The sequence below is a fragment of the Phycodurus eques genome, chromosome 14, assembly GCF_024500275.1.
Source record: "Phycodurus eques isolate BA_2022a chromosome 14, UOR_Pequ_1.1, whole genome shotgun sequence".
In the NCBI taxonomy this organism is placed as follows: domain Eukaryota; kingdom Metazoa; phylum Chordata; class Actinopteri; order Syngnathiformes; family Syngnathidae; genus Phycodurus; species Phycodurus eques.
In genome coordinates, this window is record NC_084538.1 from 6518553 (window position 1) to 6546401 (window position 27849).

Sequence of the window (27849 nt, forward strand, 5' to 3'; positions counted from 1 at the left end):
TTCCAAAGCGCAGCGCAAGATGGAGTGGTCTTTGATATTGGTTTTCCGCGGTCGCCCGTCTTGCTGCATTGCCTTTGACAAATTCTCTCCAGTCGGGACTGTAATGATGAAAATGATGTTTCTCAACGGGCATCTGTAAAGCTGACGATGATCTTATGAAAGATGCAGTGAGTGCAGTACTTGTGAATGCAGGTATATGATAGGATAGGGAGGTGGCAGAGTAACCCATGACAGGCATGAAGTGCAGTGCATCACCACGGCGTCGTATCGAGTTAAGAAAACGATATGGAAGGCGATACGGAGAACCTAATTTGGAACAGGCCCTTCAGGAATATAAAGAAAATGACCACACTATTCAGACCTAAAAGCTGCACAATTATTTTTGAGTGCAGCCAACATTTTCTGGTGAAATTTTCCTCATGAGTCAACAATAACACGAAAGTTGCACAATTATGAGTGAAACGAAGGTTTTCTGCTGAAGTATGCCTTGAAGGGTTACTAAACCTCCCAAATTTTAAATCAACAATACATTGTATGTGCCAGCACTGGTCAAAAGACAGTACTTTGATTAATTTTGCATTTGTGGAATAAAAGTTAGAGAATCATTAATTAATCAATGCATGGGGTAACCAAATCGGGCGAAATCATCTGCTGGAGACCGAAAGTGATGTTGAAGCGCCAGTAGATGTTTACCTGCAACCAGGACGCTCCATTGAATTTATTCTGTCCCCACGCCATCTATTTTTACACAGTAATTAAAGTATTGAAATAACTTGAAAACAAGTCTATTAATGCTCTTGAACGCGCCACTCTTTGAGAAGTGAGGCAAAAATCTGCCTCTTCCCTCACTCTGCAAAGCTATACGGTATAATCATCCCCTCAAGTTTGACAGTCTGGATAGTTTTTTTGGGTTAGTTACATTTTAGTAAGTCGGTAATGTGCTAAAAATGGATCGCTTGTAATGCTTTGGTGCACTAAACCGTGTCAGCCGCAAAGATAAGTGCATGCAGGTTCATTTCCTTTGATTAAACTGCTTTTAGTCATCTCATTGTTTCACTTACTGCATCATTCATGGCTCTATGACCTTTGAAATAGAGTTTGGCAAGATTAATTCACCACAGTCATTTCTTTTTTGGAAATAGTAAAGGCTTGTTGTCTGGCCCTTGCAAGCTCAGACTGACTTGGATGCTTGGCGCCGGAGGGTATTCAACCATTTTAATCAATGAGAGCGTAGTAAATTATAGATTTTTATCCCCTAACGTATTAAATGTGTGATTTAACATGATTTTGGGGTCTTGTTTTGATGATGTTGGTGCCCAATGCTCTATGATGAACGATGCGGTGTTTGGTAACTCAAGTAAAATGGCGTTTTTTGATTTGATTTTTGAAGTTGTGATTTTGGAGATGCAAGGATTCCGCCTGACAGTGAATATTCACCAACGACAAGCGACATCTTATCACTAACTCTGTGTGGTTTCCTTAGCTGCCTAATGAGCTGGAGCTGGCAAATACACGTTACATTCATGCGAATTTGCAATGTTGGGAACGTGAAAGAACCTAAAAATGGCAGCCTCCATAAGCAAGTACATGAAGGCAGAAGCATAGTTTTAAACTTTTTTTTCCCCCAGAATACATAATAGATTTACTGTAAGTAAACAGCAGCTGGTTAAAAAAAAAACACGTACATTAAAAATGTTTAAGTTTTGTCATCTGGGGTTTAGTTCCCTCTTTTAAGTCATTTGTCAAAAAGTTGTAAAATTCTTAGTTCAACCAAAATTTAAATGTGGCTCAAAAGTCAACCGTTGTCAAAAAGTAGCACGATTTTCAGTTCAAGCTAAATTTGCAGGTGAAGTACACCTCAAGTTAGCAGTCAATTATCAGAATTTTTACAATTTTGTGCTCAACTACACTTTTTCTGGTGAAATTTGTCTCAAACGGGGGGAAAAAAATAATCAGAAGGTCGTATAACATGTATAAACACAAATGTACAGGTTTGAGTTCAACCTAATTGTTCTGGTGAAATATGCCTCAAGTCCGGTCCAGAGTCTACAGTGCCTCTCAAATCAGCTGGGATAGGCAACAGCTCATCCGCGATTCTAAAGACAAGCAGTATAGAAAATGGATGGATTGATATTCCAAAAATCAGCCTCAAGTCAACAATTAATCAAACTACAATTTTGAGTTTGATGATAACCATCACCCAATAGGAAATTTAATTTGGGAATGATGGAAAACTATCATTTCTGAAGTGCATCTCTCCTAGGACGATGCCATCTCTTAAGCGTCCATGACGGCTTTCATCGCTTCTTCCGCTCGTGAACACGAGTAACCGAAGCTCCCCTGACAATACGCCGCTCGTTAAGGAGATTATTTTGATGGAACCCGTTGAAGTGCAGATAAGCGTGTGCTTGCCAATATTTGAGTGCAGCGATTGTAAAAAGAAGTCTCCCGTCCCTTCGAGCCACCCACTCACGAACGTCATACCCCCCAGCGTTATCCTTGCACGGCACTGATAAGAGGCTACACTCTGGCGTACTTGACCGTGAGCGCTCGGCAACGTAACCATCCTATATGATCGCTCTTGAGCGTTAACGAGGCTGTTTGCAATTTGCCGAGGGCGTCGGATATTCTGCTGTTCATGCAGTGAGGATGTGCTTGTTCTGCCCAGCAACACAGCAGCGGAGCCTGCCATGCCAACTGCGAATCACATTTTACCATAGGAAATCATGGCGCTGGCATGTATCAATGCCCACTCAAATTCTCTATTCAATCACCCTGTTTTGACTGACAACTAGTCCAGGGTGTAGTCCACCTTTGCTCTGGACTGGGTGCCATTGGTAGTGTTGTGGTTCACGTTGTTGACTTCCATGTACAGTAGCGGACATGGGATCAATTACCACTCAAATACCCCCTTTTTTTTTTTTTTTTTTTTTTTTTTGGTCACCCTGTGATTGACTGACGACAACTCCACCTTTAGTCTGGGGGTGAAAAAGAATCTTAAAATGTTCTATAAAGAATAGGATTGTAATAATAGCTTCAATATAATTATTCGTAGATATATGAAAAAGCTTTATTTTAATTTTCTTTAAAATGTCATTTTAATTCAAATGACTAAAATGTTAGAAAATGTATTTGAATGAAAAAAAAACTAACTTAAATTATTTTTTAAAATGGATTTTTCTTTAAAATTTCAACTAAATTAACTTTATATTTTCTTAAAATATATACAGGTACTGTATGTATTTTTAATAGAGTTACGATTTGTCTTTGGCAAAAACGCAACAAAATACCCCATAAAAGCCAAAGATAAATTAGATAAGATGCTTGTAACACTGTCGTCACTAAGCTAACACTACCTCACAATACCATCCATTTCCGCTTCTTTGGCAATCATTTGTACTGTTTCTCTTTGCCAACCATGGTGCCCTTCTGTGGTGGCATCACAACTACAAAAAAACAAATAAAACATTATAAAAACTTAATTGTGGCGTTAATCATTTAGCTACTCACTGAGCTGAATTCGCTGGAGACTTGCTGGTGGTTTTAGTAGCATAATCCACTCCCACGGGCTCCAATCAGCTCCTTCCCACAGCGTCGCCACCCTGCCTCTCTGCAATTACCTTCTCCCCTGGGGGGGAAGCCCACGCCGGTGACGACGCGGGCCTTGGGAGAAACCGGAGCAGCGTGAAGCCAAGATGGAGATGTTCTCCCCGGCACACACTTCTGAAGGGTCAGCAGGGTGGGATGATTACGATGATGGGAGTATTACTTGCTGGACTCCCTTGAAGGCATTTCGAGGGATCCGTCTGAAATGGAATTCAAGAGGAATTGTCTTTTTATTCTCTCCAGACAGGAAGTGGGCAAGAATGCCATTCCTCCTCCGATTAATCACCTCCTCGGAAGGAATACCAGCTGTCCTTGTGTGCTTGCTTCTTGGCTGTCGCGCAACACACGATATGTTGAATGATCGGGAATATTCTCCCGGACGTGTCTTCGTAAAATGAGAGATGACATCCCGGCCGGAACCCGGCAGCTGCAAAGTTGCTGTTCGCGTAGTGCAGTAGCCCGTTGATGTGCTGTAGATGGATGGCTTGTCAAGGCAAAACCCACACTTGGGGCTTCCATGAATATCCCAGGAGCCGTCCTATCCGAGGTCCACTTTTTAGCCGTACGGTGCTGCACGTTTCAATGTATTACCTTCTTGTTAGGCTATGCTTAAACCTGCACAGGTGCTTTCAAAAACATGTTTTCCCTAACTCCAGGGTAAAAAAAAAAATCACAGTCCACACCATCCATCTATGGCATATCTCCTCCAATTATTGTGCCTTTTCCGGAAATGACTTTCTTCAAGCTTATGACGATGAGTAACGGTCAGTCCAGCATGCAACAGACCTTTTCGCTTCAGTCCAACCCCTACCGATGACAATAGGTGTGCCTCACCTTGGACTAGTGTGGACACCAATGTGAAGCACTACACTACCAAGAGCCCACAATATATATCAGTAACATTGGGGGGAAAAAAAGTCGCCAAATACCTCTGCATCATTTGTAAATACACCACTCTCAACGATTTTATCCCAAGACTGACCATGTCCATTGCTTTTTCTTTTCTCTTCTCCCCGGCGGACATCAGGCAACAGTATACTCCACTCGGCCGCAGACAGCGTGACGAGCGCCGTGCAGAAGGCCAGCCAGGCTCTGAACGAGCGAGGCGAGCGACTGGGCCGGGCCGAGGAGAGGACCGCCGACATGATGAACAGCGCCGAACAGTTTTCCGTCACAGCGCACAAGGTGAGGCCGCACTCGCCTTTGACATGTGCTACAATGCCTGGTTCAGTGGTTTTCAAACTTTGTACAAGTACCACCTCAAAAAATAGTTGGCTCTCCAAGTTCTACCATCATGGCCAACATTAAAATACATTAGCGGAACTGGCCACAGTATTCATCAAAATCAAAAATGAGGCAGAGTTTTTATTCTTAAAAAGTATACTTTGACTTATGAGTCTTAATTCAAACACTCATCGCAAATCATCTTTCCCCATATAAAGTAATGGAAATGCCATTAATCCATGCAGGGTGCCAAAAAACACCAACAAAAATGTTTGTAACGTGTTTTTAATGTAAAAAAAAAATAGCACTCTACAGTATTGTACTTTATAAAAACACAGTAATTACATACTTAAATAGAACGTAAAGTATTCAATTTGTACATCATGATAATTCAATGGGCAGTGTGCTGCTCATTCTGGTGTGATCCTTGAACACCAGGGGGCAGTATAATTCATTCAGACTTACTACGTGTAGATTTGATGATGAAACAGAAGAAGACCATATGCCTGTGAATATTGTTGGATGCTTTGTTTGGTGTGGTTCAATACACAACAGGTAATTCTCTTTGTTTCATGTTTAGTTTGAAAATAAACTTAAACTGGGAGTGGCAACAAACAGCTTCAAGGAAGCACATCTCTTCCACCATAGCTAGCGCTCATAACTCAAATTTTATGCTCACAATAAAGTAACACTTAAGTACCATTGTATTTAATATCAATGTGAGCCACTGCAACATAATGCACAGTTTGAATATTAACACTGCGCTTAAATACAGGGGGGAAAAAAACTTAAATTATAATTCAATGATATTGTGTTCTGCTTAAAAGTTCAATACAACTGAATGTTTTGGGGCAGAAAAAAATCCACCGTTTGGAATGTGATGGTTAAATACATTTATTGCGAAGAGCCTCACAACATACTGAGTACCCCTAGAGGGAGCCCGCATCCCACCACACTTCAAGAGTCACTGGCCTACATCAATAGTTTAAACTGTAAATATACCACAAACTACGGTCCCAAAACACTTAAATATCATTTCAAGCTCATCTTCCAACATTATTAAGAAATAACTTGGAGATGATGATTTGAAAAATGCACCTGACCTGTCTACATGCACATGCAACGAAGACTCCACTAACAAACCCACGCTTCTGTCTGACGCACAAAGCTTGTCTCAGTCGAGGCGTAGCACTTCGACATACTTTCTTGAGACCAATTCCTATTTAGACAGGGCTTTGTTGCCATCTTGTGACATCTTAATGCATTCACGAAAGAGCACAAAAATAGCAAATAGGTGAGTATTTTAACAAATAATGGAAGATGGGTTCCAAAAAACCTGTTTTCTGTTTAAATCTTTAAAAAAAAAAAGTTTTATATATATATATATATATATATATATATATATATATATATATACACCATAGCTATAATTATTAATATACGCATACAAAACTAATCCATTAGGTTATAGTTACGTAGAATACATTATATAAGTACAAGCCATATATTTTTCTAGCAGCTATAATGATGACCATGACTAACTCACTGCTCCCACATAATGTCTCCCGCTCCAATCATTTACACTTCGGATGCTTCCTCACCCTATGTTCATTCCATATCTCTCCCAAGTACATTGCATGCTGTTCAATTTAGCTATTAACACGTAAAATGAGGGGAAATACCCAATTTGCTGTTTGGCTGACTGATGGTTATAGAGCAGTTGTTTGGCTAATATCACTATGCATCACACGCCACCCAGGCAGCCCCTGTTTACACTTTGGCAAGCCTTCATTGATTATATTTGCATTGCGTTTGCTTGAATATTGTCCAGCTGTACTGCAGAAGCCATCTGTATGACCTTTTTGCACAGTATGTTTGTGTATGGAGCGTCATTAAGGACAGGTGGGTGGTCAGCTCGACAAGCTAAATTAGGGCTGAACCATATGTCCTTAAAGTAAAATCTCAAATTCCCCCCCCCTCCTCCCATACTTGTAGAAAAAGAGGTCTTGATTTATTCACATTCTGGGTTTTCCTTTATTTTTCCAGATGCAAAACAAGCTTTGAAACTTGCATTAACTTCCACAGAAATAATAGAAATGCATAGCGTTTCTTTACCGACCACGTGAAAATGAAATCATATTGTAAATTTAAGCACAATTTTAAACGCTCAACAATTTATAATGCATTCGAAAAGTATTCAATAAAAAGGCCATCTCTGCACGTTCCTTGAGGAGTCTTCCCAATGGCAGATTGGCCTCCCTGTTACGTGATGCATTTTGAACAGTGGCTGACGCAGAATCTCACTCGTTGGCAGGTGTCACTCATCTCTGCCGCATGAACCATTGAACTCTACGATGATATTTTGACACTGTATATTCAATCATTAATACTAGCTTATAGTCACTTAGTCTTCTCGCTTATACAATTCCAATATTGATGAAGAGGTTCTCATCGGGAGCGCTTGTTGCTGTGCGGCACTGTACTGCCCCCATCTGTCTCAGATCAGCGTACTGCCCTACACTCCGTGTGTGTGTGTGTGTGTGTGTGTGTGTGTGTGTGTGTGTGTGTGCGCGCGCGCGCAAGTCATAGGCTGTGACTCGGGCGACGAAAATATTGCTTGCACTCTCACTAAGAGTGTCTCATGGAGACAAATTCCCCCGAAAGTCAGCCCAACATCTCAGACAGCAACCATATAGAGAAATCTAAATAGATCTGCAGTTATTGACACAAGGTTACAACATAAATGAATAAATACATAAGTACAAAAGCGTGGGGTGGAATCTGCAACTTGTCGATTGATATACAGGATGTATTTACATTATTGCACAGATACGTACTTATAATACACATGTATCATTTTCTTACAATCAAACAACAATACACAATTGTGTTGTTGTTTACATGGATTATTGCTCTGTGAGTCAATGACATTTTTTTCCCCCCTGATCTATAATCATGTACTCCAAACCCCACCCTTACTGTGTTTTCCCTACAGCTTGCCATGAAGCACAAGTGTTAAAACAACCACTACCAAAACCAACTTCGGGAGGGCGCCGGAGGGGGGTTATCACCAATCGCCACTCGCTCTCCAGGACTCTGGATTTGTGTTGCTTTTGAAAAAGACGTTACAATATTTAAGTTAGGGTATTGAAGAAGACAAAGAAGCGGTAAAGTGTTGACTTGAAGTCAGATACCATGCTTCTGTTAACAACCTCTCACACAGACAAGCCATGACTCCAAGACGTGGACCATTTTCTATGACAGTTTTACTTATTTATGAGCGCTCTGGTGGGTGGTAACCACACGCACACACACACACACACACACACACACCAAGAGACATTCCCTTTTTAAAGCCAGTCCCGTTTCCACATTAATAATTAGACAACGCCCTTGGGGGAGAGCCTAAATGAATAATCACATCCGTGCTACAAACGGAGAACATCTGCTCGCTCCAGCTTTGCGATTGATAAATCCACAAGTGTCCGTCAGTATGGGACGCGGCGCGCTTTGAAGTCGACTATTGTTGTTGTTTAACCTTTCACAATATACAAAACAAGTATTCAAAAAAATAAATAAATAGCACATACAGTGGAACTTCCAAGATCGGTTTGATTAAAAAATTATTTGAGCATTTGTTTCAGTCAACACTGCCAACATCATTGAGCCTGCTTGCTTTAAATAACAATATTCCGATTTTTAACACTCGTAAAATAATTTACCCGTTCTAGTGTGAATATGTTGCTGATGCAGATCGTCTTTTAACCTGAACTGCCGAACAAATATAAAAGCCAACCACTAATGTAAAATGTGAAACTTGTGAATTGACAAAACATTTGGCATCAAGCTAGCAGCTAGCGCGAGAAGTTTACAGTCTACAATTTATCTCAGTGCTGCAAACAGACGGACTCATGCACAATATCAGTCCATAAAGATCCACATTTTCTTTTGTTAACATAAAATTGTCAAGCCAATGGAAGTTATTTTCACTGTAATCCACCCGCTAATTAAATGTAAAACGTTACAACACACACATAAAACGCTCTACATTTTGATCATAAGCAAATGACTGCTGGCTCGTGAAAGGTTAGCACACGAAGCTAACGTAGCTAACGAAAATATTTATTCCCGTTTTTGTTTTTCGTGTGAGACCGTCCTGCACTTGAAGAACAATGTATTATTTTGCGTATCTGAGACTTTTTGTGTTGGCGGGAGGCCGCCTGCGTCGCTTGGATCCGCTTAGCTTCCGTGTGTCAAAAAGCCAAACGTTGTCAGCCTTCTCTGGTCCGTGTTGTACAACTGGTGACTCCTTTCTCCGCCGGTTTCACTTCGAATGTCTCTATTCCAGCTCTAACATGGCTGCTGCTTCTGTAACGGTGGTCGCTCATCAAAAGCTATTTTACTTACTTCTGATGTATCTGATTTCAAATGTATTTTCTAATTGACATTTTAATGCACTCTTTCAGCAAAAATTGTTCGTGCTTTCACTTCCTCTGTCTAACGCAACACTTTGGATGTTTGTTTTGAATAATAAAAAGAAATAAGCCTATTCCGTTTCTCTTTTTTGCTTTATTGCTTTGTTCCGTTTATGTTCATATTGATGTATAGCTTGTGAGCCATTAAGTAGTTTTTTGTCTTTTTTTTTCTTTTTTTAATATATATCACTCCTCAATTATTATTCGCTGGAGATTGTTCTTTGGCCCCCACATCAGACCCAACAATAGTTCTTCCACTTTGGTATTATGTCTCTAGTGAATCTGTTTGTTTTGTTTAACTTAATAGAAAGTATTATCGTTGTGCTTGTGCAATGTATACGGTGCAGGACTGCCCCCGTGTGGTTGACCTTTGCTTGTACAAGCCCATACTGTAAAATACATTCAAGCGCGATTCAATGGGAAAACATGCATCTCCACATTTTTCATTTATTTTTCATATTAACTTTTTTTTTTTTTTTTTTTCGCCAGAATACAGCTGGGATAGGCTCCAGCACGCCCTCATGAGGATAAGCAGTTTGGAAAATGGATGAATGGATTTTATTTGATCACATTTTTTATTTTGGCAAAAAAAGATCTTTTATTATACATTAGAAGGGCATTTTAACTAACATGTATTTCATTTATTTTGAAGAAAAGCGTTTTTTAAACTATTTTTTATTTTTTAAATTATAATTTTTTATTTTTTTATTTAATTTGGCAAAAAATAACTACAAGAACCCGAAAGTGGAGGCTGCCCTCTGATCTACCAGGGTCAACCCTAATGTACAGCTGGGGCGGGGGCAAAAGAATGCCCACACCCGCTCGGCACCTCTCATTTTTTGTCATCATAGGGAGTTTGTGAGCCGTACTTTGTCTGTTCCCTCACCTAGGACCTGTGTGCCCTGGGTGATCCTGCCAGGGCCACAAAACCCCAGACAACTTTGCTCCAAGGATCATTGGGACGCACAAACTCTTCCACCACGATAAGGTAATGGCGAACAGATTTATTTGATTTATTTCCCAATTTTATGTCCTAAACAGCATAACATTACATTATGAGCAGATGAAACAGCCATGCAGGATGTCCCTTAATTCTTCTTGTGGTCTGTCAGGTTTATCAATTTGCCAGCTATATCGATTCAGAGCAGCCTAATCTGTCTGTGTAATTTCACTTTAATGTATATGCATTGAGCACAGGCGGATGATGTACCGAATGAGGAAGCGGATTGAAAACTGTTCAATATCGCTAATTGATTTAGGACTTGATTTACTGGATGATGCGGAAAGTGGGCGAATAATAATATGCATGGATTTAGCGTGATTGCTACAGATTTGCCACAGACTTCTTGGGGGGGGGGGAATGTTCAAAATAATAATTTCCAGAAGTATTTGTTAAATTGTCACATGTATCATATGCATGAACCACATGCCCGATGATAGCTGGGCTAAGCTCCAGCACTCCCTCGTGCGACCCTTGTGAGGATAAGCGGCTCAGAAACTAGATGGATGGATAATGAACCACATTCCTGCCTGATGTCAGACTCCTCAAGGAGGTTTTCAGGTAACTGATTTTTTGTTTGCTTTTTTTTAATAGAAGAACCAACTGAAGAAAAAAAAAAGTCAGCATTTCAGAAAGCGGTAACATTTTTGGTCTATGTAAAATTGTTGAGTCCACAAAAACATTGTCATTCCATACAAAATTTTCATGAGAATTTGTGCATTTTTGTGCCAATCGAGCAGCGTCAATCAACAAGCGTCAACTTTGTAAAGAATCACTTTTGCCCCATTTCCTACTAAATTCTCCCCTCTCTTTTCCGCATGATGCATCCCCAGCCCACACGAGTGTCATGGAAGGATGCGTCCCGTCACGGATCCAGCTGCCGGGCCCTGCTGCGTATACGTCGCCATATTGACCCAGGAAACAGATTGGCACCAAATACGCACTGACGTGTAATTTTCTTTCTTTCCCTGTGGCACCACTTGAAGTATTCAAGCCGCCACGTGGATGAAGTGAGTCCATCGGCCGCCCTTTTCAAATACTGTACATCCATCTAAATGGTGGCTCCTCTTAGCTAAATAAAATGGTGGCGCTTTCCCCCCCGACCCGATGCTGAGAACTCACTCTGTGTTAACAATGTAACGTAGGCCTTTTTGGATGCTTTATCAATACAAATTGAAAACGGTGTCCAACAGGGGTCAATCATAAACAATGCTGGACTTTACTCCATTTGTCAACAGTCAAAGAATATATTTTGGCACATAAAATGGCTATTGATATTATTATTATTTTTTAAATATACATAACCATACTTGCAAGGTTCGATTTTGTCCGAAGAGGGAATCTATCAGTTTTGTCATCTACCTTTGATTTATTATAGACCATTCATCATCGTTACGCATGCATCTGTATGAACTTTGGCGAAATATAAAATCAGGAGTTACTCTGCACTCTCACTTTCTTTGGCAAAATATCATATTTGGCAAACTATCAAATTAGGAGTTATGCTGCGAGACAGTTTAACGATTGTGTAATCATTGTCCTCTGATATCATCTTTGGTGAAATATCGAATCAGGAATGATGCTGCAATCCATCGTATTACCGGGTAATGGCTGTACAATGATATCGTTCTCTTTGGGAAAATAGCTCATCAGGAGTTAGCCCGCCTCGTCTAAAGATGCCTTCCTGTGTCTCTTTAATATCTGTGCTGTGTACATCGTGTTCCCCCTGCGATGAAGCCGGCTATCAGTATGCAGGCAACGACGCCCTGCGGTCGTGCCAAGCAGCCTCTCGAAAATGATGGCAGGATACGCGGTTCGGGGGCCGCCACAGACGAAGCGTTCTGTCTCTTCTGGTTTGTCGGTGATACATCAGCGCAGCCTCGGTGATGTTCTCCATATTATTCTACTCGACTGGGTCACGCCACGAGAGTTTTTGTGCAGCAGCAAACCGCAGTGTGACTTTGAAGATACATCTTCTTAAGTAGGTGCCCCAATTTGGTATTTAAAGTGAAACATCACTTTTTCTAATCCCTTTGATTACCTTAGCATGGCTTTGTCGAAGGTATTTAAAGCATGCTCTGGAATACACCATTAATTATGGATGCCAATTGGGACATCCTGACATTGGGAATCAGTCAGGGTCACCCTTCAACAGAAAACAGGGGCAATATTTCTTTTAGTAAGAATTAAAGCCATTTGAAAGTCTTCTATTAACTCAATACACTTTATTACTGTAAATCCAAGACTTTGTTGTCTTCATTTAACCTAATACGTTTTTGTTTAAAAAAAAAAAAAAAAAAAAAAAAAAAAAAGTCTCCAATTCTGCTAATTTGAACGTTATAGCAAGAATTTAAGCCATTTTATAGTCTTCTGCTAACCTAATGCGCATGTTTTAGTATGAATTAAAGCTATTTATTGTGGACTCCAATTACCCTTCTATGCATGCTTTAATAACAATTAAATTAAAGCTATTTTAGTCTTCAATTAACCTAAAACATGTTTTAGTTAGAACTCAAGACATTTTAATCTAGAATTACCTGACATGTTTTAATGTCAGAGATATTATGGAGTCTCCGATTACACTAATACATGTAATAAAAAAGCAAAGCATTTTGGTCTTCAGTCGACCTAATGTGCATGTTTTAGTTAAAACTAAAACCATTTTAGAGTCTTCAGTTACCCAACACGCATGTTTTAGAAATAATGCAAACTATTTGAGGCTCCAATTAACCTAATTTGCATGTATGAGCAAGAATCAAAGCAATTTTAGTCTCCAATAGTTTTTTACTCTAGTTCAATTAACCTGATGCATGTTGTAGTCAGAATTAAAGCTTTATGAGTCATCCGTTGGCCTAAATGTGCATGTTTAAGTAAGAATTAAAGCTATTCTAGAATCTTTGATTAACCCAAATTATGTCATCGTAAGAATTACAACCATTTTAGACCTCAATTTACCTATGTGCCTGAGTAAAAATATAGTTTTCAATTGCATAATACAAGTTTAAGTAAAAATGAAAGTAATTTTATCCTTCAATTAACCTAAAATGCAAGCTTTAGTTAGAATTGAAGCCATGTTCAACTTCCATTGCCCAAATATGGATTTTAAAAAAATATATATATTTTTAAAAATCCAGTTCAATAAACCTAGTATGCATGCTTTAGAATGTCTATTTAAACCACATGCAGGTTTTGAGGCTTTTGAATGACTTGCCCGCGAGTGCCGTTAACAACCTCACCACTAGATGCCACTAAACGACAGTGATTGAATTTTTAAAACCTCAAGGACAAGTCCTTCGATAAGCTTGTTCTAACCACGTCGCCTGAAAACCTCGTAGTGACTTCCGAGCATGAATATCAACTTCGTTTGCCGCCATGCTCCCAACTGCACCACGTGTTCCACTCCCCACCACTGGGGGGCGCTGCTGCACCAGGCAGGCGCCTGCAGTTGGACCCGTCTGAACCCGCTCCGAGCCGCTGAAGGACCAGTTGCAAAGCAGCCAGTAAATGTTCTCCTAAATGTGCTGAGACTAAGACTTTTTTTTTTTCCTCCCCGGCGTTATGTTGCACTCTTCCCTCGTTCCCTCTCCCTCTCTCCATCTTTCCCTTGTTCGATCGGCCTCTTTCTTTCTTGCAGACATGAGGTCCAATCCAGCTGCAGTCAATCTAATCCCTCTAATTCAGTTAATCTAATTTTCTGGGTATGCACATTGCAGATTTCTACTTCCTGCTGGATTTCTGCGCGTGTGAACGTAGCCCTGAATATCCCCGCAGTCCATCATCTCCAGTCCACCTTTGTTTGGCCTCTCGATGGAGTTGACCTGCTTGCATTTGTACGGTATTCATGCTGGCTCCCATCACCCAACGAAACATTTCGTCTATGTCGGCAACACCTGCTAGGCAGGTGAAATGGCAGACTGCGCACAAATCAGATTTGTACAGATTTCTGTTCCTGGTCACACATTTGCGACGCCAGGGGCAGACTGCGTCATGCCCCTGATCAGGAAATCAGAGGGAACAGGAAAACGTGTACGGTCTGATCCCGATTCCCCGTTATAAATCATAAAAATGACTGATGTGTTCCAACTTCAGAAGATGCTTGTAGATCAAAAGATTCATTCACATTCCTGTTCCTGGTCACACGTTTGCGAAGCCACTTGTTGCTAGGCAGAATTCGTGGAGCACAATCATTCACGCCCCTGTAGGCCAATGAAATTAAATGACCATTTGCCAGTCATGCCCACGAGGAGCAAGACGGCACCATGGCCCTTGACAGGAAAACGAGTCAGAATGAACAGAAAGGGCCCACTGAGGGAATTTCCCAATAAATTGCTCTCACGGCAAAAAAAAAAACCCTAATGCTAAAAAGAAAAAAATACCGTTCATCCTTTGATGCTAGGTCTCACGTAGTGTCGCAATAAATAAAATAAAATAAAAAGACAAGTTGATTCTTTCATGTTGTCTCTCATGAAATGCTGCTGAAAGATGAACAATTTCGTACTGTATTTTGAACACATTTGCCTGTTATCATTAGTTCATACATACGTGCGCCCCAAAAAATAAATGAAAAAAAAATCCATTTTGGAATAAGGCTGTAACGTGGCAAATGTGAAACACTGTGAATCGAGAACAGTGTCGTTTCTAGCGGCCTCATCAGTATTCATCAGCAGCTCCCCCTGTATACGCTACATGCGTGTTTGAGGGATTAGCCGGCTCTATTAGCAGATAAGAGGGACTTTCTCAGTGGAAATTGCGGCAGATAGCCTATGTAGGTTAAACAACGCTCGCTTGTTAATGACGTTGACGGATAAGCGCACCCTCGCCACTTCTTTGCGCTTTCTCTGGCTCTGTGGAAAAAAAAAAAAAAATCTTTCAGCTTGTCATTTAAAAGCAGAGGAAAATCCAGTTGCCGTCATCGAGCGGTCTCAGCGCGAGGGTTAGCGACAGGGCGAAGCCCGCTGTTGCTGTCTGCTCGGCTTTCTTCTGCCTGGCAGCAGACGAAAACAAAGCGCATCATGTTCATCAAGTTGCCGAGTGGAACTGGCTTCCGGGGCTGAATCGAAAAGCAAAATCTGCAGGTCTGTCTTTGAAGGACACCTGGACACGGCTGAAATGAGGAGGGGCTGAATTTGTCACAGTCTTAAGGACAAGTTCCACTTTGAAGGACACCTGGAAATGAGCCTAAAATGGCCATTTCAAACCAAAATGGCTGACTTCCTGTGTACTTTTAAGCGTGGCCACTTGAGACTTTTATGAGGCTTTGTTTTTCCATTTTCTGAGCCGCTTCTCCTCACTAGGGTCGCGGGCGTGCCGGAGCCTATCCCAGCTATCATCGGGCAGGAGGCGGGGTACACCCTGAACTGGTTGCCAGCCAATCGCAGGGCACATACTAACAAACAACCATTCGCACTCACATTCACACCTATGGGCAATTTAGAGTTGTCAATTAACCTAGCACGCATTTTTTTGGGATGTGGGAGGAAACTGGAGTGCCCTGAGAAAACCCACGCAGGCACGGGGAGAACATGCAAACTCCACACAGGCGGGGCCGGGGATTGAACCCCGGGCCTCAGAACTGTGAGGCAGACGCTATAACCAGTCGGCCACCGTGCCGCCTTATGATAGACATTCCAGCCAAATTACATGTTGCTAAGTGAAACTGGCTTTGGGGGCTGATTCATTTTTATATTTTATTTTAATCTCTAGGACAAGTCTGTCTTTGAAGGACGCCTGGAAATGGCCAAAATAGCTCTAAAATGTTCCCTTCAAAGCAAAATGGCAGCCATCCCTTGTCATTTCAAACATGGCTTCTTGACTGTTTTTGTGGGTCTCCTCTTGATGGACATGCCTACCAAATTTCATGATGTTAAGTCAAAGTCTCATCATAATACACATGCCTGCCAAATTTCATACTGCTCACTGAAATTGGCTTCAGCGACTGAATTTTCAAAATCTGTCGGACAAGCTTGTCTTCGAAGGACATCGGGAAACGGCCAAAATTACATGCTCAACCGAGACCTTCTATTTTATAATGGAACATTAAGAACGTAAAAATACTGCAGATTACGATTTGTCAGAGGATTTGTCAGTCATTGGTTTACAAATATTGTCGTCACGAGCAATGCTGCGGTGTAGTTTGTTTTGTGGAATTCGCTCGTCAACGCGTTCGACACTGTCTCATTGCTAGCATGTCTCACTATTTTCATAGCTATCCCAAGATCTGGTTTGTCTGTTAACACACCTTGTGGAAAATTGTGAATTGATTTAGTGATGGTGTTTCTTCATCTGGCTTTTTTTTTTTTTCTTCTTCAAGTTGTCTCTGCTCCCTCAAAAATCAAGTCTGGACGTGGCAGGTCAATCTCGGGCCCTGCCAGCGTGTCCTCAAAGGTGCTTGGAAGAAGCCCACTTTCCTTCCTTCTCAGTTGGACGAGCAGCACTACAGACAGCCCGAAACAAAAATGAAAAGGCAATTGGAGGAAAAAAAAAAAAAGTTTTTTTTTTGAAAAAGCAGTTTAAAAGTAAAACCTTTCAACCCACACTAATTGAGAAGTGTTATTCGGAAGTCTGTGATGAAGTGCTGCATCCGTGAGTGAAAATACAATCCACACTTTTACCGTCTTTATGGGCACTCACCCCCCCCCCCCCCACACACACACACACTCTGGCCTCCCGCTTCCATAGGTAGAAGCTGCGCCCCCGGTCGTCAAGGTAACGAAAGCCGTACTCGACATTGGCCCAGCAGTATAGGGGCTGAGCAGAAACATGTTTTGCATCAAACATCACCCTACAGCTTGAGCATGTCCTCGAAATGTAAGACCGGCGAGGCTCGTCTTTTAAGTAAACCTCCTGAGGTTGAAATGGTTATCGGCAGATTGCGAATCCTTTTCAGATCCCTGGCTTTGATCCTCCAGTGTCAATATTCTTTATGTAACTAGTGTGTCTCCATACTGATCAGCAATCATGACTCATGCTCGAGACGATTCAGTGCGGTTCAGTGCGTCTACCATATCCTCAGCAGGGCCGGATCTACTTGGATTTCACGGGGTGAGCGGCCACCCCCCAAAAATGTATGTACTTTCCACCTGAAACACAAAACTGAACTTTTTTCCCGTTAAAATGTCATTGATGCAGCAAGGTGGACTAGCGAATAGCATGGCTACCTCACTATATATATATATATATATATATATATATATATATATATATACAACCCCAATTCCAATGACGTTGGGACGCTATGTTAAACATATATAAAAACAGAATACAATGATTTGCAAATCATGTTCAACCTATATTTAATTGAATACACTACAAAGGCAAGATATTTAATGTTCAAACTGATAAACTTTGTTTTTAGCAAATATTCATTAACTTAGAATTATATGGCTGCAACACGTTCCAAAAAAGCTGGGACAGGTGGCAAAAAAGTTGAGGAATGCTCATCAAACACCTGTTTGGAACATCCCAAAGGTGAACAGGCTAATTGGGAACAGGTGGGTGCCATGATTGGGAATAAAAGGAGCTTCCCTGATTTGCTCAGTCATTCACAAGCAAAGATGGAGTGAGGTTCACCTCTTTGTGAACAAGTACGTGATAAAATAGTCGAACAGAGTAAGGACAATGTTCCTCAACATACAACTGCAAGGAATTTAGGGATTTCATCATCTACGGTCCATAATATCATCAAAAGGATCAGAGAATCTGGAAAAATCACTGCATGTAAGCGGCAAGGCCGAAAACCTACATTGAATGCCCGTGACCTTCGATCCCTCAGGCGGCACTGCATCAAAAACTGACATCAATATGTAAAGGACATCACCACATGGGCTTCGGAACACTTAAGAAAACCAATGTCAGTAAATACAGTTCGGCGCTACATCCGTAAGTGCAACTTGAAACTATGCAAAGCAAAAGCCATTTATCAACAACACCCAGAAACGCCGCCGGCTTCTCTGGGCCCGAGCCCATCTAAGATGGACTGATGAGTGTGTTCTGTGGTCCGACGCGTCCACATTTCAAATTGTTTTTGGAAACTGTGGACGTTGTGTCCTCCGGGCCAAAGAGGAAAAGAACCATCCGGACTGTTATGGACGCAAAGTTCAAAAGCCAGCATGTGCGATGGTGTGGGGCTGTGTTAGTCCCAATGGCATGGGTAACTTACACATCTGTGAAGGCACCATTAATGCTGAAAGGTACATACAGGTTTTGGAGAAACATATGCTGCCATCCAAGCAACGTCTTTTTCATGGACGCCCCTGCTTATTTCAGCAAGACAATGCCAAACCATATTCTGCACGTGTTACAACAGCGTGGCTTCGTAGTAAAAGAGTGCGGGTACTAGACTGGCCTGCCTGCAGTCCAGACCTGTCTCCCATTAAAAATGTGTGGCGCATTATGAAGCGTAAAATACCACAACGGAGAACCCGGACTGTTGAACAGCTGAAGCTGTACATCAAGCAAGAATGGGAAAGAATTCCACATATATTTTTTTAAAGAATATTTACTGATTACCACCAGCCACCATACAGCGCTTGTATTTCATGTTTAAGCTCACAAGTCAAACCCTAAAAAAAAAATCTGGTTAAAATTAAATTATTTTCCTTTTGACCAAAAAAAAACAATTATAATTCCAAAGAGGATTTTCTTGGTCACACATTCAATCTTTGTTTACCTGTTTACACGCTACAAAAAAGAACACCTACGTCATGCCTGTTGTGCAGTTTCACGTGTGTAAACAAATAAAGTTGACTTCGTTATTTAATAAAGTTCATTCATTACTGTTTTAGAGTGATATTGTTTGGCAATATCTGAAGTTGCATATTCGTAGTTTATATTTCTTCTGACATTCATGCTCTAATTTAAAAAAAAAAAAATCGCGTGACTCAGCACTTGAGTAGTATTTCTTTCACTGAGTACTTATTTACTCTTACTCAAGCAATTATTTTGAGGACTTCTTTTGACTTTTATTTGATTTATATTCTTCTGAAGTAACAGTACTTTTACCTGAGCACAATTTCTGGCTACGCTAAGAAGAAGAAGTAACTTTCGGCTTCCAAACTGTTTATTACACGTTATTTAAAGCGACCACACGGCGCCTCTGCTACCTGAAAGCTAACATGTAATGGGAAACACCACAGACACACGTTAACAATTAGCATCTGCGTGCTGATGTTGGCTATTTGAACACCAACATTGCTAGAACACATGTAGAGACGTAAATATTACAATACTCACAGGCATATATCCTTGTATCCTAATTATAACAATAAACCTAAACCTTTTGTTGCAAAATGTGGAGTGTGTTGTTTTGTCATGGTTAGCTTCAGGGTTTAGCATAGTCTGTTACAAAAATCGACTGTATTTCTAACAGCGCTCTCCTTTTTTTTTTTTTTTGTAATTTTTTTTATAAACAATAGTTCTGTCATGTCGTTTTCCTTTGCATTTGGATAACGTTCACGTGTGCATTGCAGCTCACGAATGGCAGCCGTTCTTTCTTGCATTAGTCTCCCTCGCTTAAGCTGTCAGTCTTCAGCCCCCTTTCAGAATTTAACCCTGACCTGCTGGACCACCAGCAACCACGTCAGTGTTGACAGCTCACACATTTGGGAGCTTCCGTCTCCATGGCTCCATTGGGCATTACTGAAAGAGCACAAAAGTATGCCGGTACGTGCGAAAAGGAGAGTTTTTCAGCGAATAGCCGTTAGATTCCATGGAAATAAACGTGTTCAACTTTTGTGCCCTAGCTATAGATAGCACACATCTTTAAGCACTAGTTTTTTTTTAATTTTTGTATTTATTTAAAAAAAAAATTTTTTTTTTAAAGTAACAGTTTAAATGTTTATATTTGCTCTAACACCAATGCAAATTTACGCTAGCCCATTTGTGGCATTTCGCATCATATTGCAGCATGAAGCTAGCAGACTTTCATGAGATGAAATGTATACAGTGTTTGATTCTCTTTAGTGAGTTTCGCAGTAAACTTTAACAGGGAGTGACAACAAAACAACTTGAAGCAAGCACTTTGTACCTCTTTTTTGGGGGGGGAAAACTGTGCAAACAATTATTTTTCTTTTCGTTTCCTCGAGGGGATATACAATACGTGAGAACGGGTGCTAAGGAATGCTTTACAAAGTGTATTTCAATCAGTTTAAATGTGTTTAAAGCATGTGGAAGGGGTAAGAGTAGAATATACAAAAATATATATATTTTTTTGGTCTTGCTGTATCTCTGATCTATTGTGGGTGGGTCGGTGCATATTGCCTGTGATAAACTGGGTTTTACTGTCCAGTATGTACAGTATACTGCTATAGATTGCAACCTTATAGCTCGTATGAGGAATTCCAAAGTGTCAGCCTCTCTTGTGTCTCTATTAGCATCAGCACTCCATCAGGCATCTATGAACCATCCCCCGGACCCCATGGAGTACCATTGTAGTGCTGATGCATCATCCCCCCCCCCCCCCCACATAATTTGTTTAAATGACAGATTAGGCACATGACTCCATTTGTGTACACTATGTAGTGTCTGTTACCAATCTAATAAAGCTCCTCCCCCAGCCGCAGGGGCCGTAACACCATCCCGAGGCCTCCGCCTCGTAATTGAATCGCTGGGAGAGGGGGGTGGAGGTTTTGGGCATTGATCGTCCCTGAGGGGGCTTCGGAAATACGCCCGGCGAGTCACGGCCAATCAATCAAACAATTAAGCCGTCACTCCGGACCCGCCTGTTCTCCGTTTAAATCTAACCTCCTCGCTCCCCGGCTCACCGCACTCTCCAAATTAATTGCTTCTCGCCGCACACAAAATAAACCCGGAAGCTTCTCCTCGTCTCCCTGTGGACGTCCCCCACTCGCTACCGTCCCACCCCCTCTACAGGATTGGGGGAGGTAGCCGTGACTTTGCATTGTTGTACTAACAATGTCTTTGTATGGCGTAGACCGACTAATATTAGTGCCATACTGATGATTTCAGAGAAAAGTTGATACATTAGCGTAAGTCCCGTGTCTAGGCAGGACACACTCTGCTGCAATATGATTGGCTACTGCGTCAAGCTCAAGTGGGATTCATAATACATGAGACACAACACATAAGACAATGTACACACTCTTGCAAATACACTTTGGATGGGTGTGTGTGTGTGTGTGTGTGTGAGACATTGTGCTGTCTTGACACACACACACAGTATTGAAGGTTACATAGTGAATGAGAGCAGATGGCTGTTTGGAAAGATTCAGGCCATCTTGCTAAAATAACAAAGACACCTTTGTTTGATCTCATCAAGCTACTGTGTACAGCACTGACATTGTTTTTGCCTCAAATATGTCTCCCCTTCAGCACTGTGATGACATAAACAGATATGGTAAGAAAAATGGTGAGCGACGAGAAGTGTAAGAAACAGTCACCAGGCACCCTGTGACAGATGGATGTGTGAGGAATACACAACGTGCGTGGACAACATTTTTACGGCCCCGTTGAGGCTTGCCTTTATGGGAAAATGGGGGAAGGGTGGAAGGAAGGAAGTGGTAGGCACTTTTTCTTTTGCTTTTCGGCTGCGTCGCCTGGAAGCATTCCTGATTCCACGATAGTAAACTGTTTATGTTAATAAATTACATCTACAGAAGTGATTGTTAAGGTATGGTACGCATACTAGCAGTGATCTGCAGGCTCCCCCTAGTGGTACGTGAAAGAATCACTGCCTAAGTGCAGTTCAGTTGTATTTCCTTTAAATTCGGGACATTTGCATATAATCCTTAAGCATGGTTTGTTTAAAGGGGAACTAAACCCAAACATTTTTAAAACAGTGGTGCCTTGAGGTACAAGTTGAATTCCTTCGGTGACCATACACGTAATTTAAAACACTCGTATCTCAAATCATCTTTTTCCTTTGAAATGAATCGAGACTTCAGTAATCAGTTCCAGCCCCCCCCCCAGCCCCCCAAAAAAACAACAAGAAATGCTTTAATGTGTGTTTTAATGATGAAAAATAGCCATTAATAATATTGCACTTCATAAAAACATACGGTAATGACATAATTAAATAGAATTAAACAGTTTTTTGATCACTACTCAATTAAATGTCCCTTGTGCTGCTCCTGGTATGCCGGTCTTGGCCACCCGGCGGCAGTCCAAGAAAGACGGATATAGTCTTCATTGAGAAGTCTCGACTCATCGATCAGCTCATCAGTACGGCACTAATATTAGTCGTTCCACGCAGAGGATAACGAATATATGACTGATTACTTTTGTATTCTCTGTCTACATGTGTCGCTGCGCCATTTTTGTTAAATCTGTTGCTTTGAGGGTTTAAAGCAAACATTTAGTGTGAGAATTTGGTCAAATGTTACCAGTGTTTTAATGTTTGACAGTTAAAATGTTCAACTGTTAATTAATTGCCTAATAAAGGCTTTACCATGGTTGCAGTTTGACTTGAGCAGACTACATTTTTCTATTTCATTTCATTCCTATGTGGATACGAATGGAAACTCATTCATCCCGGGACAGATTATCTTCCACCCAAGTGCTGTCACCTTAGTTGTAAATGCTACAAAATGTACAAAAGGTGCATTATGTTAAAAAAACTAAACAAAAACAAACAAAAAACCCGACAAATTCCCCGCAATAACAAGCGCGGCGACAATGAGTGGCAGTGACTCAGCACTCTGGCGGTGATTGATGGTTGAATATCCGTGTGTGTGTGTGTGTGTGTGTGTGTGTGTGTGTGTGTGTGTGCGCGCGCGCACGCTAGTATGCAGAGAAGAAGCTGGGCATGTCCCATCCTGGGACTGCTGACAGTGTACAGCTTTGCAGAGGCGTCCCTCAGGGATGCCGTCCGGCTGCTGAGGCTGCACTGCGCGCGCACACACACACACACACACGCACGTACGCACGCACACAATTCTCGTGTACAATAAGCGATGGAGTTGTCTGGTTGCATTTTGAACAGAACAAAAGTTGTTGTTCAAATTTGACCATTTTGAGCAATGAAAAAGTAGAAAAACATTTGTTTTACATGTGTTGCTGCACGCACCATCTTCTCATGACTTATTTTGTCTACCAGATTTTATGCTGCTGAGGGAAATTGGCTTTGGGAGCTGAATTATTTTTAAAGTCCAGGGGGCGCTGTGGGGTAAAATAATGAATGCCATTCACATGTATGGAGGTAGCATGTATCCTTATAAAGGTGGGGGGCAGGGGGGTTACCCAGGAATTATGCAGGAATACTGTATGTCTGGGGGAGGATGGTAATTTGTTTTCCTTCTCAAGGTGAAGAAAGCCAAAAAAAAAAATAATTAAAGCAGGAACTAATGAAGACAGAGTGGGATGGAAAGCGAGGAGAAAACATGCAGGGAGTGAAGGCAGATGGCAGCCATGTTGTCCTTTTATAGCGCAAAGTCATGAAGAATCTGCATGGAATTATTTGAATTCTGTTGCTAACCAAAAAAGCAACACCTATCGAAGCAGACTCAATCAAAGATGATTGTACATTATGTGGAGCCAGTGTCTTTAACGATGATTAGTGGTCACCCCACAATGTCGCATGCATTGTTTATGGTTATGTTCTCATGTGTGTCGTGAAGTTGTATGCATGTGATTCACGGCATCAAGGTCATGTCATGTGATTCAGGCATGTGATGTCATTGAACTCCTGAGATGACAGGGCAGCATGAAGATTGTCTGTGTGTGCGTTCGTGCGCGTGCACGTGCCTTTTGGTGAATAATGTGCCTGTTAGCCAAGAAGAAGAAGAAGAGGAGGAGGATGGCTGTCTGGGTCTTGTGTCATAAACTGAAAATGATGCCAAATCCCCCCACGAACATTTATTTCACTTTGGAAACATTCGTGTAAGAAGGCACCAATGTCAAGCATACCACGTAACTTATCTGCCAATCCAGCCATAGAAAGGAACAGCTCCTGAGCCAAAGCATACAGCATCCACGCTTTTGTTCGTCTAAGAGACTTTTTACAGGCTTTGGTAGGTGCTGCTGTTTTGGTTAGCAACTGGCTCCAATTTCTTACTGCCTATGGACTGAGCGAAGCGGTTTACGTTTTAATATTGGAAAAAAAGGCAGCCGTTCATTTGTCTTGAGCTGCACATACTGTGCGTGTCCATGTGTTGCCAGTGGTGTCATTTTAAGAGGGGTCTGCCAGTCTGTCTCAATCAATTAACAACTCATTTAAACCTCGTCATGCGGTCTCAGATAATCCTCCTGCGATGACATTTTTTTTGTATTATTATTTGTTTTTAAAGCAAAGTCAGCACTCGCCTAAACCTTCCTACACTCATTGAGTTAACAACCTCTTGTAACAAACATCTTTGTTTGTCTTAGCACTACATGAAAGCGTCCATGTGCAATTAGGCACCATTGTGTCGCTCCCATCTTGTATTGAAACTGCTTGTTGTGCGTTCATGTAAAAAAAAACTATTGATTCCCTTCCGCCCCCTCCCTGGGCCGATCAATAGCTTTCCGGGACAATGCATGTGAGCATGCAGCTGCAAATCAGGCTACAAGGCTTTTTAATGTCTTTTTAATGTGTTTTTGTAGGAAAAACAGCATTGGTGTCTAATACTAAACATTTACATCCCTGGCGTTAGCATTTAAGTTTAGCGCTTACTTGCAACCAGTGGTGGGAAGTTAAAAAAAAAAGTAAAAATATGTCCTTACTCCAAGTAGATTTTTCAGGTATCACTACTTATTTATTTTTCAAACAACTTTTACTTTTAATTCCTACACTTGAAAACAGACATCTGTACTTTCTACTCATAACTCTGTCAAACCTCTGCGAATGACGACATGATGTTAAAAAAAAAGACGTAAATCGAGAGAGGTAAAGTCAACTGCGGTTGATGTCTCGATCAAAATTAGGCCGGCCACGCACCAAGCAAAGCAGCCGAACACGACTGAAATGTACCCTCGCGAAAAAACATGACGGCAAGTCTTGCACACCAAGTAATTGAGCACCGCATCTATCGACGCACTGCACCGGAAAAACCGTTACCCTGTATCAGGTTTTGAGACGTCACTGTGTTGTTGTTGTTTTTTTTTAATTATTGAACCACAGAAACATGGCATGATTGTCAAGGAAAAAGCAGGTGGCCACAAAAAATAGGAAATAGGTGAGTATAAAGGAGAAAGTGTGGATATTTTGAGAGGCTGCTGGCAATGATCGATCGCCATTTCATTGACTGCACACGCGCAATTCGGCGACAGAGACTCAAGTAAATATAAAATTGTAAAGATAGTTGAGTATCATTGTAAAACACAATATACAGTACATACTGTTGTGACAGCTTCGCGGCGCCGTGGTTGCAGCCGGTAAGCTGGGTCTCGCTTACACTTAAAACCCAGAAATGTGTGTGTGTTTTTTTTTTTTGTGAAAGCTCATGTCCACTTTTGTTTGGCTGTTAAATCTGTGACGTTACGACACTGTTTCAAATTTTGAATCGCAGCAAAATAGTATTTGTTTTGTTATTTGCTAATTTTAAAAATAATTTCATGTCAGCAAAGCTCCTTTTTTATTTTTAAGTTTTACTTTTGGACTTAATAAATTCCAGTGTACATTTTACTGTCACCTGCTTATAGGAATCTAATCACTACTTCTACCATTTTTGTACAAGTATATGTACTTCTATTCAAGTACAAAGTGTGAGTACTTTAGCCACCTATGCTTGCTACATCCTAATATGAGCATTGTTATGATTGCCACCCAAGTTTTAATTACTCCTGGATTTAAAAGGCTTGCACAGTTTTAATAACTGAGCTTTTCCGCCCGACTTCATTGCAAAGTTCAATTAAATATTCATTGTATGAAAAGCAGTTTTATGGGTAATTAGGTGTCTGTTAATGTACACGCTAATCTGGTGCGCGGCTTTAAAGTGACTGACAGCTGTCATGGATCCTTTTACTGCATTTAAGTCTTTGCTTTGTGCATGTACTGCATAATGTGCATTGTGTTTATAGTGCAGTGCGTGACGCTGCAGATTAATCGGGTTTAGGTTTGTTTTATGTTTATTTATCTGATGTTATAACATGCGGTGGCGTGGCTGCAGTTCCATCTGCCAGGACCTTTATGGGGGAGAAATACCAAGGCCTGACTGATAGTCATGATGCCATTTATCTCTCCAGCTCAGAGATACTGACTTGTAAATATAATTTCAGCATTGGACTGGAGGGTATGTACCTCTAACCTTTAACTCATTCACTGCCAGCCTTCCCAGTTAACATGGATATTTGACTTCTAAAGCCGTCAATGGCAGTGAATGTGTTAAGGTACTGTCAGCAGAGGTTCCTAGCATGTGCAGCAGCACGTCTCTGCAGAAGAGATGCGTGGTGATGCACCATCTCTCAGCAAGTACACGTGTAGCAGAGGGAATGTGAATCTCATGGCTGACACTGTGTCGGAAATGAATAGTTTGCACAAATCTGTGTAAATTAACGATGCTAACCCTCTAACATTGACAAAAGAACCATCATTTTCGTTCCCAGAATACAGTGAGAACTAACAGGTAGTCAGTAAACAGACACAACAACTAACCTCACTTACGGTGCAGACAAAACGATAGCAGTAAGTAAAACACACAAAATTACAACTACTACTGCGACAAACCACAATAACAATAAACACGTCGTTCCTAAAATTATTTACAAAATGCCACTAGGCATGCTGGGAAGTTGTAAATAGTTGTAGCTAATCACGTGTTTTATCGTTAATGTTAGTTGTTAGTTTCCTTGTACTGTAATTTTAGATGGATGTGTTCTACTAACTAACTTACTAACTAACTACAGTAAATTAACTCTCTGGGTTATTAGGATGGCAGTCTAAGCTGGAAGGCTGAGAATTCTGTCTCTGGCTTTCCCCACAATTTCCACCTGGAAGATTACAAGGTCTCCTGGTTGAGTATGTCTGGAACGCCTCAGCAGGGTGGCCTATCGAATAAAGAAGACCAATTCTCTACTCTTTAGTCCCTGCCGGATGACTAAACTTCTCATCCTTTCTCTAAGGGTGCAACTTGTATCCTTGTCCTTTTTCTTTTGGTCACTACCCAAAGCTTGAGACCATATGTGAGGAAAAGACTGGAGAGTGCTGTTGTAACACTCCAGAGACCGGCACTGATCTGCTATTCTTCAACTTCATCAATGGTATTTTTTAATCCCTCATTTCCACCGTAAAGACGGCAACATTCGCTCTGTACTTCACCTGGACAGTCTCATAAACCACACTGATCTATTTCTCTACCTCTTGCATTCAAAGATACTTAAACCCCACCACATGAGGCACAATTCCCTAACAAGATGTGCGATCCCAATCTTTTCCAACCGAGAACTTCGAGTTGCTGATTCTCATCCGGCTAATCCTATGAAAATGCTGAATGAGAACCATGTTGTCTGCAGAGATGAGATCTTGTAGCGACTGGACAGCCTTGACGCTTTGGCCTTTGAAAAGTGAACTGACCCAAACCAAACCCACACAGGGGTGGTTTGTCTCAGGTGGTAGAGTAGTCGTCTCCCAACAACAGTTGAAGGTTTGATCCTCAGCCCTATCGTGACGTTGTT

General features: G+C 41.2%; 1 protein-coding gene and 1 long non-coding RNA gene across 8 annotated transcripts in view; both read left to right on the forward strand.

Moving 5' to 3' along the window:
* The window catches only part of stxbp6 (syntaxin binding protein 6 (amisyn)), a 49913-nt gene extending 40534 nt beyond the window's left edge, over positions 1 to 9379 (forward strand). For all 7 annotated transcript variants that reach the window (XM_061696715.1, XM_061696709.1, XM_061696708.1 and 4 more), the window contains 2 exons: positions 4634 to 4791; positions 7826 to 9379. In XM_061696715.1, the coding sequence (XP_061552699.1) occupies positions 4634 to 4791; positions 7826 to 7849 (182 nt within the window). In that variant the 3' untranslated portion in view covers positions 7850 to 9379. The remainder of the gene's footprint in view (positions 1 to 4633; positions 4792 to 7825) is intronic.
* Positions 9380 to 10221: 842 nt separating this feature from the next.
* LOC133413125 (uncharacterized) lies at positions 10222 to 11562 on the forward strand. Its single transcript, XR_009769833.1, has 3 exons — positions 10222 to 10293; positions 10746 to 10866; positions 11139 to 11562. It is a non-coding gene; the product is annotated as an uncharacterized LOC133413125 (long non-coding RNA).
* The last annotated feature ends 16287 nt before the right edge of the window (positions 11563 to 27849 follow it).